The sequence below is a fragment of the Lissotriton vulgaris genome, chromosome 1_1 (genome assembly GCF_964263255.1).
Source record: "Lissotriton vulgaris chromosome 1_1, aLisVul1.2, whole genome shotgun sequence".
Taxonomy (NCBI): Eukaryota; Metazoa; Chordata; class Amphibia; order Caudata; family Salamandridae; genus Lissotriton; species Lissotriton vulgaris.
In genome coordinates, this window is record NC_141685.1 from 1,402,863,767 (window position 1) to 1,402,886,855 (window position 23,089).

At 46.3% G+C, this 23,089-nt stretch overlaps 1 protein-coding gene across 1 annotated transcript in view; it reads right to left on the reverse strand.

The window, feature by feature from the left end:
• Positions 1 to 23,089, reverse strand: part of SYPL1 (synaptophysin like 1) — a 276,287-nt gene that overhangs the window by 42,647 nt on the left and 210,551 nt on the right. Inside the window, exon 5 of the mRNA XM_086967099.1 lies at positions 11,028 to 11,219. Coding sequence (XP_086823225.1) covers positions 11,028 to 11,219 — 192 coding nt within the window. The remainder of the gene's footprint in view (positions 1 to 11,027; positions 11,220 to 23,089) is intronic.

The window sequence follows — 23,089 nt, forward strand, 5'->3', positions numbered from 1 at the left end:
TGGACGACGGCGGAGGGGTCACACTTCTTGATGCCGGTCGTCGCCTGGTTGACAACGGCGAAGTGACCTCCCTCTACGCCAGTCGTCGCCTGGTTGACTACTGCGGAGTAGCCTTCCTCGACGCCGACCGTCGCCCGGTTGACGGCGGCGGAGTAGCCTTCGTCGACGCCGATCGTCGCCCGGTTGACGTTGGCGGAGGGGATTTCGACGACGGAGCTGGATCTTTCGACGTCGTCGACGTACCTGGTCTTCTCCTCGACGGCGAGCCCGCCGTCGACGGTAGTTTTGAAGAGGAAAACTCCACCTGTGGTTCTTCTCTCAGCGCCGAGCCCGACGCTGAAGTTGAAGGGTATGAAGACTTCTTTCTTGAAGATGTATGAGCCTTCTTTAAGCCCTTCTTCACTGGTGATCTTCCTCTTGAAGCCCTGTGAGCCAGGCCATAAATTCGAATCCTCTCCCTGTCTTTCAGAGTTCTTCCTGACAGGTGCTCACAATGTGGACAGGTGCCTGGATCATGATCTTCAGGCAGACATAGGATACAGACGTCGTGGTTGTCTGATTTTGCCTTCTTGTTGCCACAAGAAGGACATTTATCAAAGAGTGAAGGCATTCTCAGAAGAAAATGTTCACTAAACTGCTGAAAACAAGCAGTATCTTACTTGACTAGATGTTAAATGTCGAAGTAAGAGTAAAAGTTGTCAAAAATGAAGTATTTTTCTGTCAAAAAACCAGAAAAATAGTGGAGCTGTAACCAGGGTCCTTCTCTGAAGAAGCCGGAAAGAACAACTGACCTGTCACCCCTGGGGCATGATGGGATACAGGGGGTCATGAGTGCCTTAAAGGCACGGTGTCAGTTTATTGCTATTCAGCTACAGGTTAGCTTTTCAGTCTTTTTAGACTGTGTGTTTGCAATGCAGCCTGGGAGCTTCCTATGCTTCCAGTGAGTTATGAGAATTTCTACTGCTTTCTGAGCATTAAAACAATTTCTAAACAATCTTTGGTGTTGTTTCTTAATGCTTATTATTACATGTATGGTGGAAATTCTTCACAGCATATTTCAGCTCTAATGTGATTTGGCTGTGTATATATATATATATATATATATATATATATATATATATATATATATATATATATATATATATATATATATAGTGTTTCCGGGGTCCCGCGCATGGGCGGGAATATTCTAATGCTTATGACTATTGATGAGGATCCCCTGTAAGAGAACTAACTAATCCTTCTCTTCCAGGGGATCCTCATCAATAGTCATAAGCACATGAATAGAATAGCAAGCCAACCCCTCATCCGGCGGGCAAGTAGACTGGAAACTATGTAGACATCAGAAAAACAACCCGCCTTTAGGCGAACACAGACTCCGAGCCTTCAACACTTAAACAGATTCCGCAAGGAGGCCTGGCAAACTTGGGTATCTGCTCTGGAGTCTGAATCCAGACAGTAATGCCTGGTAAATGTGTGAACCGATTTCAGAGTTGACGCTTTGCAAATCTCGGCCAAAACCCGTTCTGACCGAACCACAGTTTACAAACAACTGGTCAGATTTTCTGGCTTCTAAGTAAAATTTGAGAACCCTCTTTAGATCCAGCGAATGCAGAGCTCTCTCCGCTGGAGCTGTAGGGTTTGGAAAAAAGGAGGGTAAAGAAATCGACTGATTTACATGGAACTCCGACACCACTTTAGGTAAAAAAGAAGGGTGGGTTCGCATAACCACTCTATTATGATGGAACACTGTAAAGGGCTCTTTAGATGACAAAGCCTGAATTCTACTAACTCTGCATGCAGAGGTGATCGCAACAAGGAACACCACTTTCCAAGACAGGTGTTGCAGAGAAGCTTTATGGATGGGCTCAAACGGATGGCCCATGAGCTTGGACAATACCAAATTCAGCTCCCAAGGTGGAGAGGGAGGTCTCACAGAAGGGTAAACCTTCTTTAGCCCCTGTAGGAAATCCTTAACCACTTTAAGCTGAAAAAATTAAGGTTGGTTAGGAGACTTACGATAAGCCGTAATGGCTGCCAAATATACCTTCATAGAAGAGTACCTTAAACTCGACTTGGCCAAATAGAGTAAGTACGGTAGTATGACTTCATCTTGATCAGTAGTCGCCCTTTTGAACACACCACAGATAAAACCTCTTAAACTTTAGAGTATGAGGTGCGTGTGGAAGGCCTCTTCGACCCTTTTAGAATGTCCATGCAGTCTGCAGGAAGATTTAGGTGGCCATACTGCAGGACCGCAGGAACCATGCTGTCAGGCTGAAGGAGGGGAGGCTCGGATGGAAGATCTTGCCCCCCATCTTGGAAAGAAGGTCATGTCTGCATGGAAGTCTCCGATGCGGGCAAACTGACAATTGCAGGAGATCCGGGCACCACCACTGGTGAGGCCAATCCGGTGCTATCAGTATAATTTTCATCCTGGATCTCAGAAGCTTCGCCACCACCTTCTGAATGAGAGGATGGGGTGTAAAGGCGTATGCAAACGTCCCTGACCAACTTATCAAAAGTGCATTCCCCCTCGTTCCTGGTCGGAAGAACCGGGATACGAAGGCGTGGCATTTTCTGTTGTCTTCATCTGCAAAGAGGTCGATGCTGGGATGACTCCACTGCTGGAAAATGTAGTTGAGCACCCAGTCCTCTTCTCTTGGAAGTGACGAGTTAGGAAGTCTGCCTGAACATTCTGCTCTCCCGGCAGATGGACTGCCGAGATAGATAGGTTCCTGGCTAGCAGCCAGTGCCAAATCGCTTGAGCCTCGAGAGACAAAGGACGAGATCGTGTTCCACCTTGTTTGTTTAAATAGTACATGGTGTTTGTGTTGTCCGTTTGAACCAAAATTGAATCTGACTGAAGGGCAGGTTGAAAAGCCTTGAGGGCCAAGTGGACTGCCCGCAGCGCTAGCATGTTGATATGGTAAGTCTGCTTGTGGGGGGTCCATCTCCCCAGAGTTTGAGGAGGGCCCAGATGGCCCCACAGCCTTGAAGAGAGGCATCTGTGATCAGGGATTGTACAGGCGTAGGCTGATGAAATGGAACTCCCACCATGAGATTCTGAGGGTGTAACCACCAGAGGATGGACTTTCTCGCAATGGGGGATAGAAGAATCCAGTCGTTCCACTGACCTGAGGCCTGATTCCATTTGCCTTCCAGGTCCTGCTGAAGTGGTCTCATCCTCAACCTGGCATTGGGTATGAGAAAAATGCAGGAGGCCATTGAACCCAGCAGGGAAGCCACCTGTCTCACTGATGGCCGCGGAGGTTGAAGAATCATGTTTCCTTTGATCTTCATTGAGGATAGTCTTTCCACCAAAGGAAACTCTTTTCCTTGGACGCAGTCAATAGTGGCCCCCAGATAGTGGATCGATTGGGTCGGTAGCAGGACGACTTGTCAGATTGACATAAAGGCCCAAACGATGAAGAAGGCTCATACACATGTGAAGATGCTCCTGTACCAGACAAGGAGATGATTTAGTAGCCAATCGTCCAGGTATGGGTATACTTGTAGGCCTTGACGATGTAAGTATGCCGCTACTACCCCCATGCACTTCGTGAATACCCTTGGGGCTGACTTGAGGACGAAGGGCAAGACTTTGAACTGGTAATGATCTTTCCCTACCGTGAAACGTAGGAACTTGCGATGCAGTGCCGTGATCGGGATGTGGAAGTATGCATCCTGAAGATCCACCGAGCACATCCAATCGCCTGTCTTCAGGGGACGGAAAATTTGATGGAGGGACAGCATCCGGAATTTTTCTTTTGTGATGCATCTGTTTAGAAAACGCGGATCCAAGATGGGTCTGAATTTGCCTTGCTGGTCTTTCTTCTGGACCGGGAAGTATCTGGAATAGATGCCTTTTCCTCTTTGTAGTGATGGGACCGCTTCTATTGCTTTTTTTTTTTTAGAAGGGTCGCCACTTCCTGACGCAAGAGGACCAAATGATGTTGTCTGGATTTTATCATAGGACAGTCTTTTGGAGCTTTGCAAAAACGTAGTGCGTAGCCATTGACTAGTATATTGTGCACTCACTGATATTTTGTTATTGTGCACTCTTGAGGGTAGTGTGATATACTTCCTCCGACTTGAGTGCGCAACGGTGCTGGAGGAAGCATAGACTCATTGTTTCCTTCCTGCTTTGGGTGTGGAAGAGGATTGCTGCGGCGTCCTCTTCCTCTGGAAGATCGCTGGCCTTGATATGGGGATTTCCCCCGTTTATTTTGGGCCCATTGAGGGGTTTGAACCCTCTGTTGGCCCCCTTTGCGATTGTACGACTTGAAGCGCTTCTTGAATTCTTTCTTTTCTTTCAAGGCCAACCGCTTTCAAAGTGTCCAACTCCGCCTTCATCCTGCCCATCTCCTCGTCTGCAAGGGCACCAAACAGAGAGGTACCGGAGAAGAGTAAGTTTAAAACGCGCTACTGAGCATCTAATTTCAACGCGGTGAGTCGTAACCAAGAGAAACGGCGTGCGCAAACGCCATGCGCATAAAAATGCGCCGCCAGGGAGACACCATCAGCTGCTGCGCTTATTACTTGGTTAGAAACCAAAGACCACTCTTGGATAATCTCCTGTTGGTCTTCCTATGGGAGTTTTGCCTTGAAACGATCCAAAGAGTCCCACAGGGATCTGTCATAACGCCCTAACAGGGCTGAAGCATTGGAAACCTGTAGCGAGGATGCAGCCGAACTACAGGTTTTCCTTCCCCAAGAGTCCATGACCTTACTGTCCTTGTCTGGTGGGACAGATGAAGATGCCACCGAATGTGTCTTTTTCGCTGCTGCGATCATCACTGAGTCAGGGGGAGGATCAGATCTTAAAAACAGAGGATTCGAAGCCGCTGGCTTATATTTCTTTAAGATCCTTGCGGAAGCTGCTTTTGCTGATGCTGGGGCCAGAAAAACATCCATCACTGGTTCGATGACTCCCGGAACCAAGGGGAGTAACGGTCTCGACATCGATCGTTGGTGCAGCGTTTCAAAGATAATAGACGTTGTCGTCTGAGTTGTGGCCATGGTAACACCCAACTTCTGCGCACCTCTGGATAACACATCGTGGAAAGTGTTCACGTCATCAATGGGTGACACTCTGCTGGGAGGACTACCAGTGAGGGTTGGAGAGTAATCCCTCTTAGACTATTGCGTAGTCAATGACAACCATGATGGTGTACGCTGCCTTCTATGATGGCTATGTGCAGGTCTTCGGCCCGGAGACCTGCCCCTGTGCTCCCTGGAGCGAGTGGTAGGCGATTTGTCTGCTTCTTGCAGCAAGCGCTGTAAAGGAGACCTATGTACAGGGCTTGAATATTCAGCCTCCCTTCTTCCTCCGCTCGCTGCTGCCAACTGCCATACATGTAGTGGTTGCATCCATCTGGGAGAGAGGTGAACCAAAGGGGTTTCCTGTCTCCTATGAGGGCTTTTAGAAGGAGAGCCTGCAGGACCTCCAGATTGCACAGATGCACTGCAAGAAGAGGCAATTGTCTGTGGGGGACTTCGGATGGAATGCGAAGAGGCCCCACGTGATCTTGAACACGACCGCCGTCGCGGAGAGGGATGAGACGTCTGTTCGGACGTGGATCTGCTCTGCGTCACAATTATGGGGGTTACTCTGGATCTCGAGCGTATCTTCTACGTTGATCTTGAATGCCTCGACGTTGTATGACGTGACGCCGAATGACTAGAGTCTCTAGATCATGCTCTATGCGAAGAGCGTGCCTGCTGCCTCCCCGATGCTCTGTCCGACGGAGAAAACCTTCGACGTCGAACAATCCCTTAATGTCGACACCCTTGGCCTTGACGTAGACTTCTGCCTCATCGGGGATCTGGACCTCGACGTCGAACGTCGTTTTGACGCCGACGGAGATGGTACTTGTCTCGACGTTGAACGCCTTTTGGACTACGTCGACGGAGACGTATGCCTCGATGCCAGTCGCTGATGATCCTGCAACGGCGACGGAGTTCCATGCTTCGACGTCGATCGCCGGTGACTAGGCGTCGACGTAGCCGGACTCGACGTCGAATGCCGCTTCGACGGTGAGGACGGAGACCTATCTCTCGACGTTGTGCGAGCCCGCACCAACGGAGATCGCTGCCTCAACGCCGATCGTCGCCTGGTTGATGACGGCGGAGGTCTCGACGTACCTGTGAACCTCGACGACGATTGATCTTCTCAGGACGGCGAGCCCGCCGCCGATGATCCTTTTGTCGCCGTTTTGGTCGCTGAAGAAGGGTTTTGAAGCGCCGAGCCCGACACTGATGTTCTCTTCTTCCTCAGCGGTGACCTGCCTCTAGAGGATGATCTTCTCTCTGCAAGGCCATAGAGGGGAATCCGCTCTCTGTCCCTTAAAGTTCTTTTGGACAGAAGTTGACAATGTTGGCAGGTGCGAGGATCACGATCTGAAGGCAAACATAGAATACAGACTGAATGAGAGTCTGTTTTTGCCTTCTTTTTGCCACAGGAGGGGCAAGCATCAAAAAGGGAAGGCATTTCTGACTGGAAAATAATGCCAAACCCCTTCAAAAACAGATGAAAAACACTTCAACACTGGAAAAATGTCGAAGTAAAGAGGTTTAACCTCGGAAAGTGAAGCAATTTCTGACAAAGTCAGAAAAAAGAAGAGCTGTAGAGACCAGGGTCCTGTCAGAAGGAGCCGGAAAGAACAACTGACCTAACTGTCACCCCTGAGGCATGATGGGAGCTAGGGGTCATGGCTGCCTTAAAGGCACAGTGCCAGTTTTCTGTTACTTTCTATATGAGTTAGCTGTTCAGCTTTCTACTCTATGGTTTTCCCTACAATGCAGCCTAGTTGCTGACAATGCTTTCATTTTCCTTGCAGGATTACCTTTTCTACTATGTAATAAAGCAGTTTTCAAATGTTTTTCTTTCTCCCTGCTTTTATTGGAATGTTTATGTGCAAAGAAGTCTTTTGCAGCATTGTTCAGCTCTTACAGAGAGGACTGCATTGTGAGTGTGTTTTATATATACATATATGTAGAGCTACATACATAAGATATATGTTTTCCGGGGTCCCGCACATGGGCGGGAATATTCATGTGCTCATGACTATTGATGAGGATCCCCTGGAACAGAAAGAGAATGTTCCTCCTTCTAAAGGAGATGCCCCTCTTCAAGGGATAATTCCATGAGAAGGGCCCCCCAAGCACTTCAATGTAGGCAGCACACAAAACGAGACTTGTTCCCTTTCTGGAGCATGATTTATTTGGTTTTGCGCTTGCAGCCATCTCCTCTACAGGCAAATCTGAGCCTAAGCGATATTGAGACTCACCTGTGGCAAAGAAGAAATCCTGTTAAAGTCCAGATGAGTGTCGACGTCGAAGATAATGACAGTGTCCGGTTGACGGTGATTCCATCGCAGACAGCAACACTTTCCACATTTAACATTGAGTCAAAGGCACCGTCAACATGCTGTTGACGGCAAAGACCATGCCGTCGCCTATGACTACTCCATCGGCGTCAAGTACCATACCGCAAATACCATGCAGTCGGCGTCAAGTACCATTCTGTCAACGTCAATTACTGTTAGGACCCACGCAGGGGAGGAGATGGTTTTTCACTCTTAAGGGTGATGATTGTGCCCCCAGTGCAATTACTGCAATCAGATCAAGAAGAGGCTAGTTATAATGCCATACTGACAGATTACAGCCCAACGTAATTGGATGTGAGATATGTCCCAAATTTTAAAAAAGAACTAATGGAAGATTATGAGTCCAACAGTGAATTCCTGGAAGTAGTCCAATGGATTTAAGGCAGAATCCACCTAGGTATTGCAGATACTTTTACTAAATTATTGCCATAGCAACCATCTAATAGTCTTAGCATGGGTTTACCTGCTGCTCCCATCCTCCCACCTCCTCAATCTGCACCTTGACCAGTTTCACCTGCTGGGCAACCATCACTGCTACCTCCTGCAATGCCAAGGATAGCAGCCCATGGGGAAGGTATGGATGATGCTTATTGTAATGGTTCTACATAGTCGGATATGGAACGACAGCTGCCACCAGGCGGTGATGGGAGAGAAAATAATGGCCAAGAATTTATTGTCCCGAGTGGAAATGACAGACAATTCTATAGGATTCTGCAGATGATATCCCTAAATGTCATTCATTCATTCATTGAAAGAGCTGCCAAGAAATTCAAACTAGCAATGACCAACCATGCTTTCCTTATGAATTTAAAGAGCAACCTCAGAAATAAGTCTATACCCATTCTAGATTATGTCTGGTCAGAAGGTTTGAAATTAATGAAGACACTGGCAAATGTTCCAGCTGTGATAACCTCTTCGGGAGAAGAAACATAAGGCGCCGGGTTCAGCTGAAGCTTTCCTCACTGTTCATCCTAGGCCGGATTCAGCGATTGCTTCAGCAGCTCGGAGAAGAACCAAGACCCCAATAACCGCATCATCTAGTCCACCAGACAAAGATAGCAAACGTATTGATAATCTGAGCTGAAGAATTTTTCCTATGACAGTAACCTTAATTAAGACAGCCAATGCCCTGGTGGTTCTAGGTTATTATGATCTCCAGATGTGGCATGGCATTGCTCCATTGCTGGAACGTATTCCTGAGGATAAGAGGGAAACGGCAAGAAATATCCTTAAGGAAGGAGAACTAACTTCTTTCATTAATAGCAGCAAGGAATGCCTCACATGCAGGTATTCACCAATTAGGAGGAGGTACTGTACTAAGGAGAGAAGGCTGGTTAAAATCCACAGCCTTCCATACTGATGCCCAATTTAAAATATTAGATATGCCTTTTGATGGGTTAACTCTTTTTTGGTAAACATGCTGATGAAGCTTTGCAAGGCCTTATAACAGATACTGACTATTTAATAAGTGCATGAAGAAACCTAATATTATGGGGGCGGTCACGGATGTACAGGTCTGGTAATTTAGGGCAATCAACTCAACTGATAAATGGAAGGGTGCAATGCGGCAATACTGGAGGAATAGCCACAAGCTCCCAAAACATCCAAGAAGAAGTTTTGGGCACCAGAGTCTGAGGAAGAAGCAGCAAGAGTAAGCAATGGGTCTAGACTAGGCCTCACTGATGCTCTTAACTGTATCATGGCACAAGCTGTCTGAAGAAGAGGTGCATGATGACACTAACCTAGGGATCTCTAAAAGAGGTGCTGCACAAAGGGACTGACCCAGGCCCAAAAAGAAGCACCCATAAATTAGATACTGCTGCACAAAACTTAACCAGAGAAGGTCTACTATCCATTCAGGATAAAACTGCCACATATCCCTAGGACTGAAATGCTGGTAGTAGGTCCAGATGTGGTTCTGGACAATACACACGATATGAAGCAAAGGGAAAATGCCAATTTCCGAACTTTTGGATGGGAAATGTTCCTCAGAGCCATCTATTTTTGACATTTTGGAGAAGACTACTTCAGTTTCGTTCTCATAAATATCTGAACCCCAAATTCCCCACATGCCTTAAGAGCCCAGGATTGATCTTCAAAGCCTGCACTACCAAAGGTGAAAAAGACACGAGTAATGTTTACTTCTCACCTCTGAACTAAAGACAAAATTTACTGTTTGACCCTTAATATTCCTTACCCAGCTCCCAGGGTAACGTTAACAAGGACCAAGTACCCTAGTGTCTGTATTTGAAAGCATTAATGCCACCGAGCCAGAACACGGATTAAATTCGTAGTAACTCAGTGAAACATTTATATCAGAACTCCACCGATTTACATTAAATCTACATTTACATTTTTTTTCCTCCTCATAGAAGACTCAATATGAAATACATCCTGCCTTCTGGGGACGATAGCAATGTCTTGAATGTTGACAGAAGAGAAAACAGAATTAATTGGACGGCTATTTAGCGCTTAGCAAAACCTTCATCAAACGTGCTGGCGAAGCGTACCTATCCCACTAGCACAACTGGAAATTCTTAATAGGAACTGACTTACAAGCAGTCATAGGATACTAAACAATTTCATAAATAATATGTTTCAGGCACAATCTACAAGAAACCTTCATCAGTTGAATGCTGAAATGGGAAATATCTACAACAAATAACAGAACATTTGTTGTAGATAGGACATGGTTTAACAGATACGTGACAATCTTGTTTACTGCGGTAAGTCAAGTGCTGAATATTTCTTGTACATATAACATGTCTAAAAAGAGGACTACCAAAAAGGACGTTTTTGAAGAAAATATTATTCTGAAGCAGTCATGCCATGAGCCGTGTGGGCAGTGACACACATTTTGAAGCAGTAATGTATTACTTGGAGTAACAACGATAACAAGTACACCTGAGGCAGTCATGCAGTGAGGTGAATGATGGCTGGAGCAATGTTCCACAGAAGCATCTATGTCGGAGACATGAAATGCATACAATTCACATTTTTTACCCAGGTTTTTACGCTTCATCATAGAATATTTTTAGACCTAATATGGTCCCTTCTGTACCAAGTATGAAGTATGCAAATTTTGCAACCACTGTTTTCCATTTACACATGTGGTGCTCGTTCATTTGTCATTTCGAAGCTCATCTTTAGTTACTCTGCTCCAAAGACACTAGCACTTGGGTCAGTTTGAGTAGCGCCCCTTCAATGCAAAAATCTGAAAAATAAAAAGCTAACTTCAGCTCGTACCCTTGAATCTCACCATGAAAACAGACAAGGACCTGCCAGAACTGATAGCTCATCTTTCAAATAAAATGATATAAGGCTGCTTAATTCACATGTAATTTGGACCACATATAGCACGGAGTGGTCTGTGAGAACCAACAGTAAGTACAATGCTACAGAAAATCTTGTTAAGTTAGCAGAATGCCAAAAGACAAAGGTTTTTATAAAACATCCTCTCCTTGAAGAATGTAAAAAGTGTGGACTCTGGAAATAACATTGCTTTGGCATTTCCCAAATGCAAGTAATCTGCTCTTCAAAGAAAATACCTTTTATTCTAGCTTAAGGCACAAGAGGGCTATTGAATAAAACTTATTTTCTTATATGTACTGTAACAGTAAACTGATATATACGTACCACTGAAACATTTAGACTTCCCAAGCTGGGTCCTTCTGCAGAAACACAATGTCTAGGCTCTGTGCAGTTTCCCGCCGTGGACACAAGAACAGTGCTTGGGCTGGTCGAGTACTTTACATCTGTAAGTCCTTTAGCCCATGCTGAAGAACTCACCAACCAGAAAAAGGCAAAGATGAAGGTAACCACAAAATCCTAAATCAAAAATAAACATGTATTATCCTCAATTATGAGCACCATATTTTACTATTAGCACAATTCAACCAAGATGCCGACAGCGAAAATACCCAAGTTAGCCAAGCTTATTTGAATTGAGCAAAGGTAAATACATTTAAAAAAATTGTAATTGAGATAAATCTGGAAAAAATAAATATTCAAGATGCTACATAACATTGGTGGGGATTAATTGGTGCCAGGTGTTACAATTCAGAGAGGTGGTTGGACTATGTGAAAGATAAAGAAAAGAAGAGGGAGAAATGAAATCGCAGAAAGGAACATTCACTGCTTAAAGTCCTTTTGGACACAGTCATATTTCAGCCAAGATATATCTACTGTCCTCTTGCTTAGCAGATGCTTCATTCCCTAAATCCATGTTAATTGTACCATGCCAAAATCTTTCAGGTGGTGGTGGATTAGGTTCTTTCTTTACTCTTAAAAACGAATTTCCCAGGTAAAATGAGATACAGAATTGTGTGGTTTGATCTCCTAGTCCTAAAGCAGAGTCCAAAACTCAACGATACCAGACCCCATTTCTGCCATGCTTAACAAACTTGATCCCAGAAGAGAAATCCCCAAGCACAAGGTAATATGTAGAAAACTCCTGGGGCTTAAACACCAACAGCACTACTTAAGAGCTCCTAGTACAAATGTAGATTAGTTTCTGCAGTATGAGACACATCTGTAAAACAAACCGAGTGTTCCAGATTGGTAGGGGGCATTTCGAAATAAACAAGCAGCAGAAGTTATTTCTCCATTATTGCCTAATGAGAAACTCCAGTTTATGTTACCAACTTTACTGCATTTTCTGCCTACACATACACAAATCACCGAAATAAAATATCGCAGTTAAAAAGGTAGTTGTTTCGGGTTGAACATGTAAAACAACTAACATTTACCAATTATGGTTATGAATGCACACAACACATGCCATCACTAATGGGATCTGCAATGTTGCTGTACTGTTACCAGTCTTTGTATTTGTGCTATTGGGATATGTTTGTTTTGGGCATGGGCGACAACGCCATGACTTATGGTAGCATGCTGTGTGTTCATACATAGGAGCCAGAACCACAAATCAGCTTTCAAATGTATTTTTGCAGCATTTCTTTTTTTATGTATGTTGAAAGTAAGAACCGGACAGGAGTCCAAGTTGAAGTTCCAAGTTTTAGTTTATTGGATGGTTAGTTATAGAGGTGATGAATAGGTAGAAAGTAGGCCAGTAAGTAAGTTGGTAATAAGGCCCCACAAGGAGCAACTTCCTTCAGCCCAAATGAGTCACCCCACATTCTGTGACATCATTCAACATTCTAAATGTCCCCAGACTGAACAAAGAGGGAAGACAGGGTGGAAAGGAGGAAGACAAGAAAAGACCTTACAACCTGCCGGGCACCATGTCCAACCCCCTCTTGGGAAACCCCTGCTGCACACTCCCTTTGGCTATCCATAATAGAGGTTGGCCCGAGCCCAACTAGCAGCAGGCGCTACATAGCGGGGGTTGGGGACAGGCTCCTGCCACTCGTATGGTTTTGGATTTTCTTGTGTTTTTTATTTCTTTTTTGTAAGTGCTTGAAAACTGTGAGCGAGAAGTAAACTGGGCACAAAAAGGCAGTTTAATCCAACACCTAAAGAACAAGTTAATTACCATTAATAACACTATCTGGTAGAGATTCTATCAAGCTGCAGATTCCTTAACTTACAATATTTCCCCTAGTGTCAGACTGGATCAGGACATTTTTAGCAGTGCCTTGCACGTCAATAGGTGGTGTTCTTCAGCTCTGTGGGAAATCATTGGAGTGGTCCGCACCAAAAATAATGTGCCGTGCCTATATAGATTCCACCCCAGTGTACTGACCTCAATTCAGGGCTGTATTTCCTCAACAGAAGGTAAACAGGGTTGAAATGGCCAGTGTGCCAAGGTGAGGTCCTGAGGGGTCTTTGTGATGTGAGAAATACAGTTCACAACATGGGGTGGAGGGAGGGGTGATAAGGAATCTGTGACTCAATAGAGTCTCTAGCAGAAAGTGGTACCAAAGATAAGTAACTTGTTCATGTGATAGAGATTTCTAGCCGCAGATTCTTACCTTAGAATAGATACCAAAGCAATCTTTCCCCATACTGTTACACTAAGAAGTCCTGGAGGACCGAACGGTTGAAATGCTCATCTCGCCGGACCTTCCTTTCTAAGCAGTAGTGTTTGGTAAAAGCGTGTAGTGATGACCTTGTAGCTGCTTCACAGATGCCCAGAACTGATACTATTCGAGCTAGTATGAGTGGAACGAGCTTTCAAACCCTCTAGCTTATTTCCTGGCAATCACATGGATTTTTATACACAGGGTAAACAATCCGGAGGTGGTTATTTTGTGAACTGCCTTTAAGATTTTATGGTCCACCCATAAGTCTTTTGCACGATCGATGTAGACCACCACCGCTCTTTTTGGATCAAGGTAGTGGACTGCTCTTCCTTCGTAGGATGAAGTGGTGCAAAGAAAGGAGGCAGTGTGCCAGACATGAAAAGGTATGACCACGTTTTGCAAGGAGGCATGGGTACTAAAGACAGCTTATCCAGAAAAAACATGAGTACTAGGGTTGAAAAGAAAGTACCAATTCGCAACCCTCTTGGCAGTTGTGGATAAGTCGAAAAGCACTTCTACTTCTTGTGGGACTTGCCTGAAGAAGTCAGACTGTGATGAAGACAGGTGCAATTGATTTAGAGAGTGGTGCTGGGACCTCCCTCAAGGACTGAGTCGAATGGAGCGGTGCATAGTCGAGTGGTGAGCAGTCTAACTTTTATGGCCCGCTCATGGATGGCCTTCGGATTCCTAGTACTGCAATCAGGGCAGGCCGTGAAATGATGGTCCTGTTTTTGGCACCACTGACACACATAGTGGTGGTCTGTCGGCTTGAAACCGGTCTGCTTCTTCAGGGATACAGTCCACAAAACAGGTGGAAAAAGGTATACTGATCGAATTCGACAAAACGGCTGAGAAAGTTAAACTCAAATTGACTTGAGGAGAGCTCTTTCTGATCCGCACTGATGGGATGGTAAATAAGGAATTGAGATCAGAGCACGGGGTAACGCCTATATAGGTACTACGCTCATCACTTTCGACGTCAAAGAAACCATGCAGGGATAAATGACACTACTTTCTTTTCTTTATAAACTTTTTAAATTGAATTTGGCATACACAGAACGTTACAATCAATTAAGCCCCCCTCCCTCCAATCTGTCATTTGTCGCAAAGCAAGTCCGGACAACAATGAAACATTCCCCTCTTTGGTTTGTACACAGCCATTCAGCCAACAACCCAGTGCAGGGCAGGTGGCGGTCCTGTTAATATCCACTGATCCGAACTTAGAATGAGGGCGCTCCTCTCTTCGCAAGGCCCCCCCCAGCCCCTCTTGTGTGATCAATTCCCACCATACAGCCAGGCTTACAGCTCCACCGCTTGAACGTCTCCCGGAGACTGCCATGTGGCCCTAGTCCTCCACCATAGCATGTGAATCATCCCTACTGTTTAGATATAACTGGTACAATCCCCAAAAGTTTTTCGGACGACTAGTGGGAGGCAGCAACTCGCTGTACTTCTCCGACTGCGTGCAGCAATATAGCATATCGTGTGCCCAGCGTTTAGGCGTAGGTGCGGGACATCTCATCCAACAACATGCAACCACCCTCCAGGCTAGAAGCAACCCCATGTCTACTAATCGCTGAGCCGCTCTAGGTAGCTTCCTAGAGTGCCCCAGTAGTGCCAGAATAGGGTCTGGGGCGAGGTCTATTTCTACAATGTTGCTTATGTCGGTAAAGACCTTCTCCCAAAAATCCAGCACTCCCGGGGATAGCCATGCCAGGTGTAGAAAATCTGCGTCTGGCGCACGACATCTCTCACACTCTGATGAGCCACGAAGGCCATACCTGTGGAGCCACACCGGTGTGCATTATACCCTGTTGAAGAGCTTGAAATGCACAAGTCCATGTCTGCCGTTCAGGGATATTTTCCTAGTATTAATACAGCAATATCGCCACATGTCGTCGTCAATTACATAAATGACACTACTTAACAGCATGCAAGGGGACTGCTCAAAAAATTCCAGATTCAGTCTGCTGCCTGGGGAATATTCTAAGGTAAGGAATTTGCTGCTAGAAGGCTTTATCAGATGTGGCCACTCGCGAGATGGCTGCAGTCTGTGCCTTTCTTACTGCTTTTTTCCTCTGGATGCTTTTTAGGTTTCGCCTGGCGTCCACTGCGCAGCAGTGTTCGCGCAGGCGAAATCTTATGTTAGACAGTACGGGGTTTTGTCCCGCCTCTCTCTTCCATTGGCTAGCTCCATAAATGGAGGCTAGCCATTGGAAGAGAGATCTGTCAGTCATTGCCCGAGCAGATTCGTGGGCGTTCCGGCGATTTTTTCGCTCTCCACCCCTTTAACGTCGTCATGCGGCGGTGGGCGGTTGTTTTTCTTTTTTTGTCTTGGCATGTTGGTTTCATTTCCAACGTGTGCTTTGCTGGGGTGGGCTGCGCGATTTCACTTCCCTTGATTTGCAGGTAAGCGGCATTTTTTACTACTTTTTTTATCCTGTTCCCGCTCCCCCTCTCGCTGTCCGTTTGCCCGTTCCCGCCCCCCTCCCGCTGTCCGTGTGCCCGTTCCCGCCCCCCCATCCGGCTGTCCGTGTGCCCGTTCCCGCCCCCCCTCCCGCTGTCCGTGTCTCCGGCCCCACTTGTTTACCAAGTTCTTGGATAGAAATTGTTTCCACCGTCTGGTACCTGGAGGGCATCTTTAAACAGTAAAGGCAGCCGTGCGTGCGGTAAATACCATTAAGAAATCTGGATAGAACTTTGGGAAGTATTAGAGGACTCTTGTAAATATTATCTGCTTTTTTACAAGATTACGTAAGATCTGGTATCACATTTTTATTTGACACAGTGCGGGAACACAGACAAAACGTGAAACATCTGCCAATGTTCTGGAAAATGCTTGACTGGTTTCCGAAAGAAGAGAGCAAAACAGTGTGTGTCCACCAGCAGTGCCAGATTTCTTTGTGCATCGGTTGTTCCCATATTTATCAAGGCCAGGCATCGCTGCGTGTAGGACATTTCGCCAGCTGAGCATCATTGGCTCATAAAAATTTAAATTAGACTTTTTTTGTCCTTCTCTCCCACTGCCCGCAATCTTAGAGTTATCCCATTCTGATCTAAAATCCGTGGCACTGCAGGCTGTGTTCAGAGTTGCTATTTTTCAACTTAATGCAGGTAAGTGTCCGTTCCCGCCCCCCCTCCCGCTGTCCATGTGCTCGTTCCCGCCCCCCCCGCTGTTTGTGTGCCCGTTCCCGCCCCCCCTCCCGCTGTCCGTGTCTGCGGCCCCACTTGTTTACCAAGTTCTTGGATAGAAATTGTTTCTAAAGTCTGGTACCTGGAGGGCAACTTCAAACAGTAAAGGCAGCCGTGCGTGCGGTACATACCACTAAGAAATCTGGATAGATCTTTGGGAAGTATTAGAGGACTCTTGTAAATATTATCTGCTTCTTTACAAGATTACGCAAGATCTGGTATCACATTTCATTTGACACAGTGCGGGCACACATACAAAACGTGAAACATGTGCCAATGCTGAGAGAGAGTGGGCCTGGCGCATCTAGCTGACGTGTGTGCCTAAAGGTAGCTCTGTAGCCTCCGACCGTGGATCTTACCAGTTGATAACCGCGCCCCCACTGGCACTCACACGTGGGTAGCGGTCAGTGGCACTAGGTTTCGTTTCTTGAGCTGCCGTTCCTGGCACTGTCAGCCTCCCTCCCCCGGGCTCTTCCCACTGCTGTCACTGCGGCCTGTTTCCGCTGACACCGCATTTGACCCGGCTTTCCACGCTGTCATACGGCATTTCTGGAAAGCTTTTTAATTCATGCAGTTTTCTATCAGTTTATTTGCTAATTGCTGAGGCCGCGACCTCAGCGTGTCACGAGTGCTAGAGGCTGTCATTTTGGGCGCATTTCTGAAGCGAAGAGGTGCCTCCCTTTTTTGGGCAACCTGAACTTGTTCTGTCAGTTTAAGTACTGTGTACTAAGATGTCAAACATGTTTCAAAGCAATAATGGCTGAAATTTTTAAAACCGAGTAGTCCTTTTGGAAGAGCATCCTCTATTTTGACATGAGCCCTTCTATCTTTGTTTTGATGGGACACGTTTTTGTTGACTATAGTAGACATACGTGTGGCTCTGTGTGTGTGGGGGGCGGGCTCTGTGTGTGTAGGTGTGGGTCTGTGTGTGTGTAGGTGTGGGTCTGTGTGTGGCATTTGCAAGAGATTAAGCTATTGGCATTGTAAATGACAATGCGATTTATTTATCCGTTTTCATAACCAACACAAATGACAATTTTGTCATTTACAATGCCAATAGCTTAAACTTTTGCAAAGGCGAAACCGTTGCATTGTAAATGCTTGTTGTTTTTGTCACGCATCTGGGTACCCCTGACCATTGCCCTGAGTTCATCACATTTCGGGAAGGCCTAACCCCATGGCTGTAGATTTATTTTCCCCCCAAAGCGCAACACTCTTAATTTGGTGTCAACTCGCACATTTCAAGTTGGTGAAAAAAAAATGTCAGCCCCAAAACACCCAACCACATTTTTACATAAATATTGACAGGGCTTATACGAGTCATTACTCAGAACTCTGAGTAAAGTTTTACTTTCACAACAAGTTTGGTATAAATCTGTTCTAATGTTCCTGACTTCAGATGTAATTTTTCTGTGGGAGCTAAAATAGGAAATAGCTTGTTTCACCCCCTCCCTTCATTTCTGTGTGTGTGAGTTACTTTCACTGTAAGTAGCTATTCTTAGTGTGTAGTGCTGCAGATTCACTTGCTCCACATACACATGCCATTAGGTGTTGACAGATATTTGCAACTTGTTTTTCTACAAAGAAGTCTTTTCAGTGGGCAATGAGAATAGACTCTATTGTTAGATTGTTTCATGAAAAGCAGGACTGCTTGGAGACCATGCATGAAGTTGTGTAGAACAGGTTAAATATGCAAATGAAGGAGAAGATCTGAAGCAACCAGTGGCTCCTGGGGAGGCAGGTCGACGCATGTAAATCTACAGCACCACATGCTACAAATAGATGCTTACAGGGTAAGTACTATTTTCCGTTCATAGCACCTGTGGCTGTAGATGCGCATACACTGTGAAGCAGTACTCCTTTAAGCGGTGGTTAGCCAGTGAATGGTGCAGATGATTGAAACTAGTTAGTTAAGACAGTCTGACCAACTCTGGCAGGATGACTAGCTAGGACACACTGTACTTTATGGTAAATGTGTGTGGAGTGGACCATGTAGCTGCCTTACAAATGTCAGCTTTGCGGATACCACCCAGGAATGCCATAGCGGCCCCTTTCTTACGGGTGGAATGCAGCCTAAGTGGGGCAGACAACGTTCTTTTGGCTTTGAAGCAGAAGGGTTGGATGCATATGACAATCCACCTAGGTATACCGACCTTTGACACCAGACGCCCTTTGTGAGGTTTAGGGTAAACAAAAAATTGCTTTGTCTTGCAGAAAGTCTAGGTGCCCTCAACGTAGTAAATGAGGGTGTGTTTTACATGAATTTGGGGTTGGCTTCAAGGACAACTAACACTTAACCTGGAATAAAGCCTCCTCTAAAGTGTGTGTCTGTAGCTCGCTAACAAGTCTTAGAGACGTAATAGCAAAGAGGAAGTCGACCTTCCAAGAGAGGAACTGTAAAGGGCATGAGCGTAGTGCTTCAAAAGGTGCACCCCCCCAGTGTCTAGTAAGGATGATATTAAGATTCTAGACTATGGAAGGATGAACTCTAGGTGCAATTACCTGTTTAAGTCCTCCCTTAAAAGCCTTTATGACAGGGATCGAATATGCTACTTACCAGTATGCATCTGTTCTTGGCATGGAGGGCTGCTGACATTCATATCTGTGCATAGATCGCCGCCTAGTGTTGGGTCCGGATGATCGCACATTGTTGTCCTGGAAGAGTCTTCGAAGTATCACGAGATAGGTGGCTCCTCCCCTGGACTACAGTGCGCATGGGCATCAACTCCATCCTCAGATTGTTTTTGGCCATTGTGGCCAAGATGGAGTGAAACTAAGTGAATGATCACCATGCCAGAAGTAAGTGTGAATGCTGCAGCCGCTACAGGCGCCGGGGAGGAGGGCGGGCGATATGAATGTCAGCAGCCCTACATGCCAAGAACAGATGCATACTGGTAAGTAGCATATTCGGTTCGAGGCATGTGGGCTGCTGAATTCATATCTGTGCATAGAACACACAGCAGTCCCTCCATTAACGGCGGCCGCCCGTGCCAGCTGCAGCAGTTTGGAAAAGTGTTTTTAGAACAGCCTGCCCTACAGCTGCCTGCTGTTTGGAGTGCACATCAACACAGTAATGTTTTGTAAATGTGTGTGGTAGACCATGTGGCTGCCCTACATATGTCTTCCAAAGGAATATTTCCAAGGAAAGCCATGAGGCCCCCAACTTTCGGGTGGAGTGGGCCCGTGGTGGAATGGTGACAGTGCGCTTGGCTTTCTGATAGCAGATCTGAATACATTTAACGATCCACCTGGCTATACCAGCCTTGGAAATGGGGTTGCCTTTGTGTTGTGGCGAAAAGGCAACAAATAGTTGTTTAGTCTTCCGAAAATCTTTGGTCCTATCAATGTAGGACATTAGGGCCCTTTTGACGTCAAGTGTGTGGAGCATCCTCTACGCCACTGACTCTGGATTTTGGAAGAACACAGGTAGTTCTATAGTTTGGTTGATATGGAACTGGGAAACTACCTTAGGAAGGAATTTAGGGTTAGTGCGAAGCCCCACCCTGTTAGAATGAATTTGAATAAATGGCTCTTGGATAGTTAGTGCCTGGAGTTCACTAACTCGTCGTAGCGACGTAATCACTATAAGGAAAGCCACTTTCCATGTCAAGAACTGGATCTCGCAGGAATGCAGTGGTTCGAAAGGGGGACCCATCAGCCTGGTGAGGACCACATTTAGGTTCCACTCAGGAGCTGGTGGCATCCGCGGAGGAATGACTCGTTTGAGTCCTTCCAGAAAGGCTTTAATGGCAGGCACCCTGAAAAGGGAGAGGTGCTGTCTGTTTTGGAGATAAGCAGCCATTGCGGATAGATGTATACGAATGGAAGCATAGGCCAGATGACATTTGTACAGATGTAAGAGATAACAAATGATGTTCTGAATAGATGCATCCAGCGGGTTAACGTTGTTGTTATGTTATGTTAGTAGTTTTTATAAGGCGCGCAGCTGCCCCAGCCAAGGGGCGTCCCGGCGCCTGATCAGGTACCACAACACAACAAATCGATGCTGGGAAGGAGAGGAAGGAATCAGTCAGCGATTGGGAACAAAAAAGTTTTTAGGGCGCGCCTAAAGGAAGTAAGGCTGTTCAAGGCTCGAATATGGACAGGGAGAGAATTCCATAATCCTGCCGCTAATACTCGAAAGGAGCGACCTCCCATCCTACTCAGTCTAAACCGTGTATTGACCGCCAGATGGAGAAATTCCGATCTAAGAGGCCGCGTAGGAACATAGGAGGAAACAAGCTTAGCGAGGGCTGGAGGAGAGGAAAGCTTCAAGATTTTAAATGTCAGGCAGAGAGCCTTAAATTTAATTCTCTGTCTGACCGGCAGCCAGTGGAGAGAGGTCAAAACTGCAGAGACAGAGCACTGTCTAGGAAGGCCAACAATGGCTCGCGCCGCGGCATTCTGCACCCTTTGCAATCTAGTAGCCTCCGCCTGATTCACTCCGAGCAGCAACGCACTCCCATAGTCCAGCCGAGAAAGAATGGAGGCTTGGACCACCAGTTGCCGAGTAGGGGGGTCGAAGAATTTGAGGACCGGTCTCAGCCCTCGCAGAATACCATAACAGGTTGCTGCAACCTTCTTCGTGTGGCTGGTGAAGGAGAGTGTAGGATCCAGCCAGACCCCCAAGTTCTTAACTTCGGCAGCTGGGATGGGAGTCACCCCCAATTCTGGAGGCCACCACTGGTCTCCCCAGAGCTCCGCCTGCTTTCCTAAGATCAGGACCTCGGTTTTTTTGGCATTTAACTGCAGACAGTTAGTTCGCATCCAGTTTGCCACGGCTATGAGTCCTGCACGGAATCTGGGAGCGTTCACCTCGGGATCACCGCTGAGTGTCACCGCCAGCTGCGTGTCGTCGGCATACGATGTCATGGTTAAGCCACATTGTCTGACGACTGCAGCCAGCGGTTTCACATATAGGTTGAACAAAGTGGGGCTCAACGCAGAGCCCTGCGGAACCCCCAGCCCCAGTGGATGGAAAGAGGACTGACAAGGTGGAATAGCCACTTTAAAAAACCGGTCCGAGAGGAAAGAGCGAAACCATTGGAGAGCAGTCCCCTCAATTCCCACTCCCTCCAAGCGCCGGATCAAAATGTCGTGAGACACCGTGTCAAACGCGGCGCTCAAATCTAACAGGAGGAGCGCCGCTGTCTGCCCAGCATCCAGCACCGTTCGCAAGTGCTCGGTCATAAAGAGCAGTGCAGTTTCGGTGCTGTGTTGTGCACGAAAACCATTCTGGCTCTGGTCTAGAATGTTATTTCGAGAAAGGTGGGCGGACAAGATGGAGTTCACGTGTGCCTCAGTGACCTTGGCGGTCCAGGGCAGGAGGGAGATGGGACGGTAGTTTTCTGGTAGTAGGGGGTCAAGGTTAGGCTTCTTTAAAATTGGGCTGACCACTGCCTGCTTCCAGTAAGAAGGGACCACACCCGATGTGAGCGATAGGCTGATCAGATCCAGTATAGGCTCATGACATAGGGGAGGGAGAAGTCTGAATAACTCTGGCTTCAGCGGATCTAATGGAGAACCGGATTTAATTTTGAGGCTCAGAGTATCGAAGACCTCGTCAGACATTACTGGCAGGGAGGACAGAGTTTCATGAACCGTAGCTATCACACCAGTTTGCTCAGCATCGGGCACAGATGACGTAAATCCTCGGTAGATCGCCTGCACTTTCTCCACGAAAAAGGATGCCAGACTTTCACAGTGAGAGTCCGTGCAGATCTCCACCGAGGTGGTCCGTTTCCCCGTAAGGTCTTTGAGAACCTTAAAGATTAGTTTAGACGGGTTGGGGCTATTCTGAAACTCGAAAGCATAGTGTGCGGCCCAGGTTTGACAGATTGCCCTGTGATAGATCTTAAGCTGGGCAAAATACAAAGATTTCAAGGTGGGATCAAAGGATTTCCTCCACGCCCTCTCAGCTTGCCGGCACGTTCTCTTAAGCTCGGCAAGAGTATCATTATACCATGGGCTGGGAACTTTAGCATGGCATTTCGACCAGCGCATCGGTATAAGAGAGTCAAGGGCGGCTAGGAAGGTAATAACAACGCCAGATATATAGTTTTTGGTGATGCATCATAGAGGGTCAAAAAAACTCATTACCCCCTATATTTGTACTTACACAGGTACCCAGCCCTAAAGCCCTGAAGACGAGTCTGCCAAGTACATAGACAGGCTCAGAAACGCGTCGGCTTACAGGCTCTTGACCCTCATTCGTCTCAAGTTCGAATGTTTTTGAGCGCATAAGGCTCTCTTCATGTTTTGATAAACATATAAAACATTGATCATACTAACAGCCTCTTGCGCTATCAGGCCACAAGAAAAAGTAAAAATATTCGGTTCTAGTGGTCTGACGAAAAGTAGATGGACAGGGTACTGTCAATCTCGAAAATGTTTTCAAATGCTTGTTTTGTATATATTATTTAAATGTACAGATTCTGTTTCTTTGTGTTTTTCTAAGTGATGTGTAAATTGTGTTTTGTAAATATATGTAAATACATGTGTCTATGTGCAGGACAGTAAGTA